The following is an 11,040-nucleotide window of genomic DNA, read 5'->3' as shown; positions in this document are numbered from 1 at the left end:
GGGCAAGGAAAAACTGCCTTAACAGTACATGATGAAAATGCAGTAATCAGTCTGAGGTAATAGAGAAATTATTGAATCACCACATTAACTGATTGATTCCAAAATACACCAAACTCTAATGTTGAGTGGATGTAGAAGGCAGCTGAGAGCTTTTGACCCTGACTCAACAAAACACAGGCAAAAAGGAGAGCATGAAAAAGCCTGCATTTACGTTCTCTACACTGCAACATTTACTGCACATTATTTACTTACGGATCAGTGCTGCATGTCTGGCAGTCCTGTAGGGAACGGGGAAAGCAGTTACATCACATGCTGCCTATTTGAAGTCTCACAGGGTAAAAATCTTTTAGATTAAAAGAGGTGCAGTTATGAGCAATATGAGAACCCAAACATGCAAAGCTTCCTCTGGAAGGTAGAAGCAGTCTTAAAAGCTTATCTTATTCACAGAGTTTTGATAATCAGACACTTTAGCTGAGCACCTTAACATTAAGTCTCACTCATTGATGGTAAAAAGATATAATTTTCACTTTTATTTGACATTCAATACATGTAAGAAATTCGAAGTCAAGGAGGCGTTTTATAGGATGTCCTTGTGATTGAGTAATGCCTGTAACTGTGATAACCCTGGTTGGGGTCGCATCCTCTGCTGCAAGTAATCCCCAAATTTTCACTTTGAAATGAAATGAAATTTCTCACAAAAATTAAAAGTCCAGTGTGTAACATTTAGAAGGATCTATTGGCATAAATGGAATATAATATTCATTACTATGTTTTCATTAGTGTATAATCACCTGAAAATAAGAATAAGAATGTTTTTGTTAGAATGAACAGCTTTTATCTACAGATGCTGCGGGTCGTGTTCAGTAACAGCCGCCATGATTAACCGCCATGTTTCTACAGTAGCCCAGAATGGACAAATCAAACACTGGCGTTCCACGACCACCGTAGTTTCTCCCTCATGTTTGGAATGGGAGTGAGTTGCAATCTGCAACTATGCTGCTAGATGTCACTAAATCTTACGCACTGGTGCTTTAAATCTGATAAATTCATTTAAATTATTTAAATTCCATTAAAAAATCCTTGTTCCATTTGTTTGACAATTGTCGGTTAGCATTTATAGCTTCACTGAGAGATTTTTAGCTCCCAAAAACTATTTGTATGCCTCAACACTTCATAAAATAAATTATTATCTATCACAGCTTTCGGGCCCAGGGTGGCATTTTATCACAGTTCCCACTCTTGTTCTATAGAAAGAAGTAGTAAAAGGATCACACAATGGATCTTTGTGTCATAAAAACAGTGAAGTCATAGTTTCCCAGGCTTCCCCCCTGAGATGCCTGATGAGAGAGGTAGGGGTGAGGAACAGAGGGATAGTGGGAGGGGATGAAGGCAATAGGTTACCTCTACGGTAAACACAAACAAAAGCAGAATCCACCCTGCTGTCACGCTGAACCTCCGGCAGGCCTCTCTGTCACAGCTGCTGTGTCTGTGTCTGCTCTCTCATGGCTTCATTCCTCAGACGAGTAGGTGATACATAAGGCCTGACAAGCAACTTAGACTCACCACCGGAACTGCAAAGATACAAAAGACAGTGTGATGCAGAGAGACACATAACACAGGAAGACACTCACACTTCCTCGGTCTCACTGAACACAGACATAGATATCTACACACACAGACACACACACTACCAGAGGCCATTTAAAATTCCTCAGGGGCTTTTACTCCTGTGAAGAGGGCTGTGCACGCTGTGTTCAACAGCCAGAAAATATGTTCGGACATCACAAGGCCAGAAAAGAATTCAAACCTGCCTTCTTAAGTCATTAGTGGTGGAAAAGCACCCAAGAGTACGCCTACTTGTGTGAATGGATATTCTTGGCGTGAGATACTCTGTAAAAGTCTTCCTCATCTCTGTAATTGTTCAATTAGACTCTCTAGGGTGACTAGTTAATTGTCCCCCTTCATTTGTGCAATGTAATATCTCCATATTTCCCATCACATGGCCTTTTAAGTTGGTGTTGCTGGCTGCAGACTAACATGAGGCTCTAGCTTGCAGTGATGTACCTTCACACTGATATGTTCTTTTAGACATTAAGTCCTTTTTCAGGACAAACAGAGTCAGGGTGCTGCTATCGTGTTTGTTGTCTCACTGGAAAGTCTCTGCTACACTAAATGGAATAAAACCTTGATTAGTATCATTGGTAACACCGTTGTTTATCCTACTATAACAGGTCAAAATGGCTGCTGTGAAAAACATCTATATAATGCAAAAAGGCAATCATTCATGGTAAATACATTATTTTCTAATGCTTTTTTATAGATCAATTATAAGCAATTAATAATAAAAAATGTTGAATGGTAATCCATTAATAAATGCCATCAGGTCTGCAGTTACAAATGTGAGTAAGACCATAAGGGGCCAATTGTGTGAAGAGTAAGCGGTACGATTTTTGTTTTTGTTTTGGCTGGTTTGTGGCATACTGTGGATTTAAGTTCTGTCAAAAACAGTCAGTTTGAAATATACATCTAAGCATGTGTGCTGCAGGTGGAAATGAAATGCACAGGGCTTCTACAGTGTGGCAGTTTGCAGGTTTAAGACACCTCAATGTGACTCAACAGCCTGTTCCCTCCTGAACTGAGAATAGTGAGGGTGACAGACAACAAACTGAGACTCACGGACTGTTAAAAACACAGTGAAGAACTCAGAAGACTGTCAGGAAACACACAGATACTGTCACTGCAAAGCTGCTTTTCTTCATGATATGAATTTTCTTTATTCCATGGAAATGTTTCCACACGACTCCCATCAAATAAGCACAAATGTACGAACATAATTCATTTAAAAACAAAAACAAACTAATTGTCATCCAATTTGATTGTTTTTCTTCCTTTCCTACAGTATTTTAAGTGCATTATGATCGTGGATTATTATGCATATGTTCTTGCAGTTCTGCTCAGCCATATTCCATGTTCAGTATTTCTTAAACGTTTGTATGATGAGAAGCTTTTATCCCCATTATTTAATTTATTCTTGCATCTATAGGAGTTTCTTATCTTTGCTTATATGACTGAAGACACTTCTGTCACTAGTGACATTCTTGCTGTCACATGCATCTTTAATTGTCAGCATCTGCCAACATAGACGAAGAGGCGAGAACAATGGATGCAAGAAGGACATGACGATACACCTGTTGGAACAAAAGAGCGTGGTGCAAAGGACATTTTTCATTTAAAAGATAATAGGGTTGCCTACAGTTGCAACCAACAGAGCGGTACCTCTATGATTACACATCAAAGCATCAGCGGCGGCATTGGTGCTGGTGTGCCATGGCTTGAGCCATTTAACCACAGGCCTCTGCTCTGGGTGTGTGATGCAGCAGCATGTCAGTGATTATCCCTCACCACCACTGAGACGTGCCACATCTCCTAAACAGTAGCCACGGTGAAAGTAATGCAGAGATAAAAGTGTGAAGTTTCCATGGTGATGGAGGCTGAAGAGGGGAGCATTTTCACTGTGTAAATTATTGTTATGAAAGCATGCAGCAGCAGACCTGCAGGTAGTGATATGATTGTGAAAGGGTGGCTGTAATACAAATTAATTAAATACATTTTTTATATGTTTGTGTTGGGGGGGGCATGTATTAGTCTACTGGTGTTGTGTGGATATAAATCTGTTTGCACATTGTGGGGACAGAACACAAATCCCCACAGTATTACATTTTAAGGTGAAGATTGTGGTTAAGCAAGCAGTGGTTAGGGTATGTCTCCAGGAAATGAATGTAAGTCAATGCAATGTCCTCTGTAGTGATGGAAACACGACTGTGTGTGTGTGTGTGTGTGTGTGTGAGGCCGGGGGGGGGCTGCCGGTTGACAATATGAGGAGGCTCACGTGACGATCTTTTAAATTCCTGTTTCCCTGCAGCGCAATTTGTCAGAGTACGAATGGTGTTTGCCTGCCTCGCTCCTCGTACGCATGTCTGTCCATTTTCGGGGCTCAAGGAAGGACTCGGCTGCCTGAAAACCTTCGAGCGTCTCTCTGCTCTCATGTTGTTCTTATACTTCTGAGCTCGCTTTGTGTCTTTAGTTTTTGTTTTTTTCCCCCTGCTGAAAGCCTTTGAGTTTTTGACTGGTGCCAGGCAGGAGGAGGACCCGGTTCCTCTGCCAGAGAGAGAGAGAGAGAGAGAGACAGAGAGAGAGAGAGATAGAGGGGGGAAAACCTAGGAGAAAAAAAAGAGAAAATAATGCAACATCGGTGTCATTTGTGCGCTGATTTCCACGGTACGCTGATATAAAGTGTCAACTGCAGGGACTACCACGCGTTGAAGCTTTTATTATCCTCCATGCACGGCCGCTAGAAGGGAAAGAAAGAAGAATAAACGGAGCAAAGCGCTGCAGCGTTACAAGTCGGGGATCATCACCCTTAAGACCCCGAGAGAGTCCTCGACTAGCAGGGTCTCACCCGAAACCCCGAGGAACGATGTCATCTACGAAATTCAAGAAGGATAAGGAGATCATAGCAGATTATGAGACCCAAGTGAAAGGTGCGGTGTGAGTGTGATGTGTGTGTCCGTTTCTCTGTGTGCATTGTCCCCGCAGAGCCTGTCCCTCGACTCCGCCTGACCCAGAGTCTGTTTATCAGCCTGCATGTTGTTGTTTTTTGCCTTTTCGTTTTATTCGTGTAACATAACCCCATATTGTGTTGTGTTGAAACGGAGAGCATTGACAGACCTCCCCGTTGTATGACAGGTAAACCGTGACTGTCAATCCAATGACAAGAGTGAGAGGAGCGAACCCTGCTTTTATTTCCATATTTTTCTTTCTTTTCTTTTTTTTTCTTTGATTAATTCAGCAGCAGACAGGGGGGGCTTTTGTTATTTCTCGTAATGTTGTTTGGATCCTGGTTGTGCAGCTTGGTCGCTGGGGGGAAAAAAATGCTCCCTGTGTTGAAAGCAGTGCTGGGTGGATGGAGGGCTGGCTGTATTATTGTACTGTATTCATTCTTACACATTTTGGGGCCTGCTTGGTTTACTGTGGTTTCACATGTTTAGATATTTTGGGAGCAGATTTAAATTAAAATTATGTACAACAAATACGTACATTAATTTCCCATAATTAGTGGCTTTTCGTGGCTTGCCAATGTGGCTCCAGCTCTAATCCACAGACCTGATCACACTCAGATCACGTTTTGCCTTTGATTCATTGTCCCTGATTAGCTGTTTTCTCACACTGCTCTCACCTGGGAACATGGATAAAACACTGTGGCTTAATGTCACTATTGACTCCTTTTCCACACTCCACAGCCCCTTTACCCTTTACATGATTGTACTCACAGAGAAGAATCCTAAATATCTAAAATATGAGGGTTGGTAATATGGGTCTAAAAAAGTCTATAGTTAATGATGAAACTGGACTGTGTTAAAACAGTATCGGTTACAGATTCAGACTTGTGTTTACCGTTTAATCCTGCTTTATCCAATTATACTTGGAGTCAGTTGATTATGGGAAGCATTTAAGCATTGTGAAAAAGCAAGCGAATTGATAATGTAAGTCCATACAGACGGTAGAATATAAATACAGACCATTCAAATAAACAATCACAAGATACTTAACGTGACAGTTTATTCTGCCGTGTAGTGTAAAACTGAAGGGGAGTACTGTACAGTGTAGACTGGTTATAAGCAGACATTTCTCTAAGTGGATCTGGGGTTCAGTTTCAAGGCCCTGGACCCATTACTAGCACTCTCGCTCTCAGTGGTCTCACTAATGTTATGCCTCAGGGGCTTCAGCTGATCATCTGACGGAGTCATGTACCAGTCCTAGACCTTTGGATGCCTAGAGTGTGAGCAGCTCGATTTGTAGGATAGATCTACAGACACATTCTTCTTTGTGTAAACTGTGGATCAATTGTTGGTCTAACTGATTCTTACCTACTGGAGTTTCTCTGTCTATAACCTCTGTTTTGTCTTGTGGCAGTGGCTGGTCATTCAGAACTCTTAACTTGTAAACATGTCTTGTTTCTGCTCATGCCCGTCTTATTCTGCTGCTTTCCACTTTACTCCTGGCCATTTTTTTTGCTAATTCAGGAATCAGTTATTCCGCTTACATCCCAATCCTGTCATGGGAGAATTGGTCTTGTTTCATAGAGCCAGGCCCTGTCTGCTCTTCTTTGCATTAGCCAGGGCCTCTTGAACTGTGTGAGGCGGAAGGATGTTAATTTATGGAGAATGCTCCTTGTTTCTCATTCACAGCTGGTGGGTTGCATCGCCTACAGACACACAGGGCTCTTCTCCTGACGATCCACCGCCTCACAACAATGCCAATGTTATGATTTGAAGCAGGCAGGGACTGAACCGTAATGAAATTCAGATTGGAAATTGCACCTGTCCTGCTCTGAGTTATTGCTTTATGGTTAATGTGTACATGGCAGAAGGGGCCAAATCATCAGTGGGTCATTGACTGGGTCATAACAAGATCACAGGGTTGCTTTATTATGTATGAGGGCTAATAAAAGAAAACACTTTGTCTGAGCAGTAGTTTAACAAAGAAGAAGAATAAACTCTGCCAGTACCTTTACTATGGCTAAATGTTGCTTAAATGCAACAGCTGCAGGTTACGAACCACTCTGCTAAAATGTCAACCCACGGCCATTAATGAATTCTTGACGACCTTCAAGGCTGCATGGTTGCCCAAAGCCGAGGTCTCTGAAGGACCTTGGGAGATGGTGTTCACTTTATTCAAGCTGTTCAGCTGGCAGATCCTGCATTAGCATGTCAATAGAGAGGGGTCGTACACTGAACAGAGAGAGACTGGCTGAGGAGCCTGGACTCTATTTTGTAGCTAACCACCGTGTGGTTGCTGGACTGCAACTCTGCCTCCTCCCGTTTGCCAGTTTTATAGGCAGAAGTGTTGCTCTCGGGCTCAACCATCAGCAGCTGTCTGAAATTTATACTCAAGTTTCTCAGACTAAAATATAGCTTCAGTATGAACCCATGCTTCCACATCAGCATGAACTGAACCTTCAGTTAGGATGAGACACAGTGATAACAGTAGTGAGAGGTGGTGATGATACAGTACATGTACAGGACAGAGCTTTGGAATTCAACCTGAGCTCTTAAATGACTTTAGTAAATGTCAAGGAATGAGTGCACCCAGGCTAGACTCCATTGTCTTCTGTACAGCTCCGTTTTATTAACTGTTTACATCTTTATTCTGTACTGTACTTTGACTGGAGGGACAGCGGGTTGCCTGTTCTATTGGCTATGTGCCCTGAATCCCCCTCGTAGTGCAGCACAATTTTACTTCGCTCTTATTTTCTTGCATACCGGACCCTTATTAAAAGTATTTTTCCTGCAGTATTTTCTAATAAAAGTCAGTGTGATCGGTGCTTTAACTTGTTGGCTGAGTTTGATGGCTTATATTCAAAGCCACATATGTGACTTATTTTTCATTTGAACCATTTCCCTTTACATATATTGTACTACAGCTCATGGCCTGCAATGGTAGTCATTTCCTAGATGTAAGCATTGTGTAACTTAGTTACTGACACCAATACACCCACACACAAAGACAGTCATGCAGATAGACACAAACACACACACACGCACAAATGTGTTGTGTTTGAGAGGAGGCACAGTTGTGATGTGATGAAAATGACACAAGACTTCATTTGTTTTTCCTTGTTTTCCCCCCAGGCTGCAAGTAACAGCTCTGATCAGGGAAATGAATGCAGGCACTTGGTAATTGAAATGGCTCAGTGTCCTCCAGATGTGCATGTTAATGTCCACCCATGCCAACCACGCACAAACCCACGTACACACACTGATACTGAAAAGGAAGTGTTGTTTTTACACCTCTGGGTTCAGGTTTCTTTTTGTTGCCAGACGACATGCAAACAAGTTTAACCTCACCAGCAGACCTGAAAAAAAGCTGAAAGTAATTTGATCAACATACATTTTGCAGAGTGTAAACGTAAGTTTTGTGTCATTGCAGTGTAAAAAGTGTGATCACACCCACCTTTTTATGTCAGATCACTTAGTGATATAATTTTAAATTCTTTGCACATGTCAATCCTCAGTTTGTATTTGAGTAACAGTGGTCTCAAAATGCCTAGTGTGGTCACAAACCACACTTCTCATTGCATATATGAAAATATAACTACATTTTTGTGATATAATGATCCTTCTAATGACCCTAAAATGTGTTGTCGGTTTGGTTAAGTGCTGATGAGAATTATGTGTGACACTATATGTGTCTCTGTTTATTGTTGCTGCAGGCTACAGACAGCTCTGCTGAGGGAGATAAAGTGGTTCGTGGCTTTTTCTTTTGGGTTTTTTTTTTTAGCAAAGCAACAAGGATTACTGAATACAGTCCGTGGTCTCTTTGCACTCTGAAACACCTATGACTAGTGATGTCAACTCAGGTTTATTACTGGTACTGTATGTGTCGCTCAGCTGATGCTGGAAATGTGTCTCGAGATCAGAGCTTGTTACCATCATGGTGTGAGTTGGTTAGTTAGCTATTAACACCCTGCTGGGCGGCATGAAGCTGGCTGTGTAGAAACATGACAGGTTGGGAGTTTAAGAAATGGTCGCACTGACTCACAGGCTGAGGATCCTCCAGCTGTCGGCTTGTTTTGCAAACCTGCTGCTGACTGAGAGAACATTTGCAAAGAAAAAATCGTTTATAAGCTATTTAGGAAGAAAAATCTTTAGCTGGACAGCTTGTTTGTTATTGCGGTCCAATAAATGTTGGGCTTCATTCTGGGTTGGTTTGTTTGTGTGGCGTGGCAGTGACTAGTCAAACAAACAGGCAGCTCAAGATGCTCTGTTGCTGACTCAGTTAAGATTGCATGATTCCATTCTATTAATATACAGTTAAGTCTTAAAGGAAAAGTTGGACATTTTGGAAAATATGCTTCTTCACTTTCTTGCAGAGTGTTAGATGATGAAGAAGATTGGTACCCTAGGGTGTATTATTAATTTGTTCTTAATTAAATGAGAATTACCCCCTGAGCCTCTCTCTGGACTTTTTAACATGACTGAAATCTATCTCTTTTTTTTGCCCCATAGTGATAATAAGTTGTTCAGTGATGAAGCTCCAGCCTTGCTCTGTTCATGCTCAGGGTCTTAGCTGCTCGATAATACAAAGTCATTGTGATTGGCAGCTCCATCAGAACGCACATGGCAATGATTTACTGTTGCACTCTTTTAGTTCATCCACCTACAAGCAAAAGCTCACTAATCAACATGTTTCTCTTTTAATCCATGCAAAAATCAATGTGTTTTACAAAAAAGAAACAAGGGTAATTTACCAAGCTATTTCTTGCTAGTTACCTCCCCCCGTTTCCAGTCTGTATGCTATGTTAAGTTAGCCGGCTGCTGGTAATAGCTCCATACTTAGCGCACAGACATAAGAGTGGCACCAATCCTCTCATTTAACTCTTGACAAGAAAGTGAATAAGCAAGTTTCGCAACATGTCAAACTATTCCTATAACTGTTTTTATACCTTTTTCTTCTTCTGAAGAAAAAAGCAAAAGTTTGACAAAATGTGTATTTCTCTAAGAGCCAACAAGTGTGTGACTTTGTACACTCTACAGTATACATTAGAATCGGCACTCTTTCTTTATTTCCATCAAAGAAGTGCAATATATTATCCAAGTGTGACAACAATGACAAGAGATTGACTTGTGGCCGTAACCCTTTATAAAACAGTATATTCATGCAAATAATTAGCTTTCATCATGCCCTCTGCCATCATCAGTCTTATAGTTTTGCCCCAGAGTTCTCTCAACTTTGCTGACTCTCCTCTGGTCCGTAAGCTCAGTGTGATGAATGCAGCTGCCACTTGATAAATTGAGAGTTTGTTCTGTCCGTTTCACAAGGATTTCAGAGATAATCGGTCTTTCACAAAACTACCAGGCGTACATTATCACTTAACACAGTCTCAGAATAGTTTGTTTTGTTTGTGTGCTGGCATTTATGAAGAAGACAATTCTGGTGCCAGTCAGTACATGATTTCACTTCTCATTTCATTCAGTTGTTGATGCTGAAAGAATTTTCGGCACTGTCTGGAGAAGTGCGGTTTTCTAACTCCATTATTGTATTACAAGTCCAGTAATGCACTGCTGTTTGCTGGGGGACTGAAATCGAGTTACAGGCCTGTTATACTTTAGTTTTAATCAAATCAAGATTGATCTGACATACCAAACATGCATCAAATGTTTCAATAATCTAAAGGAATAGTGTGTAGGATTTAGTGGCATCTAGAGGTGAAGTTGCAGATTGCAACTAGCCGAACACTGCTTGCGTCTGTATTTGACGACCTGGGAATGAGAACCGGCTGGGAAGTGGGTAGGAGAAACTACGGTGATAATGAAACTCATTAAGAAATATATGTGTTTGCTGTGTGTTGTTCCCTCTCTCTCTTCCCCCTTTCCTGTCACTCTACAGCTGTCACTATTGATTAAAGGCAATAAAAGCCAGTGTTTGGTTTGTCCTATTGTAGAATCATAGCGGTTCAAACATACCTACAAATATTATATTCCATTTCTGCAAATAGATCCTCCTAAATGTTACACGCTACAAACAAACTGTACTAGAGGGATGAACACCATTCTTCTAAAACATATTTTCTCATTTGGTGTTTTCTTGTTGGTGGTGAAAAGCACTGCCTAACACATAGGTCCAAAATCTCCCAAAGGCCTTCAATTGCCTTGTGATCTGGTGACTGCTGGAGGCCGTAGCATATGATTCACATTATTTTCATACTCATCAAACCATTCAGTGCCCATGGATGTGTGCATTGCCATCCTGGAAGAGACCACTCCCATTGGGTTAGAAATGTTTATCATAGGATAAAGGTGATCACTTATAACAACTTTATATTGATTCGAAGTGGCCCTTCCTACTTAGGGGAAGGGTGGCGCTAAACCATGCCAAAAAATACCCCCCACACCACAATAGAGCCACCGGATCCCCTCACTGTGGGGTCAAACATTCAGTTGTTGACAACTGAGTTGACACTTGTCAAGAATATAGTGT

The 11,040-nt window shown here is 41.3% G+C and overlaps 1 protein-coding gene across 1 annotated transcript in view; it reads left to right on the top strand.

Moving 5' to 3' along the window:
- Positions 1-3,945: 3,945 nt before the first annotated feature.
- Positions 3,946-11,040, top strand: part of srgap3 (SLIT-ROBO Rho GTPase activating protein 3) — a 72,709-nt gene continuing 65,614 nt past the window's right edge. The window contains 1 exon segment of the mRNA XM_035661325.1: positions 3,946-4,541. Within this exon segment, the coding sequence (XP_035517218.1) occupies positions 4,478-4,541 (64 nt within the window). The 5' untranslated portion in view covers positions 3,946-4,477.

This window comes from Morone saxatilis, unplaced genomic scaffold, assembly GCF_004916995.1.
Source record: "Morone saxatilis isolate NCDOM2014 unplaced genomic scaffold, NCSU_SB_2.0 Contig18, whole genome shotgun sequence".
Taxonomy (NCBI): Eukaryota; Metazoa; Chordata; class Actinopteri; family Moronidae; genus Morone; species Morone saxatilis.
This window is presented reverse-complemented; position numbering and strand designations above follow the sequence as displayed.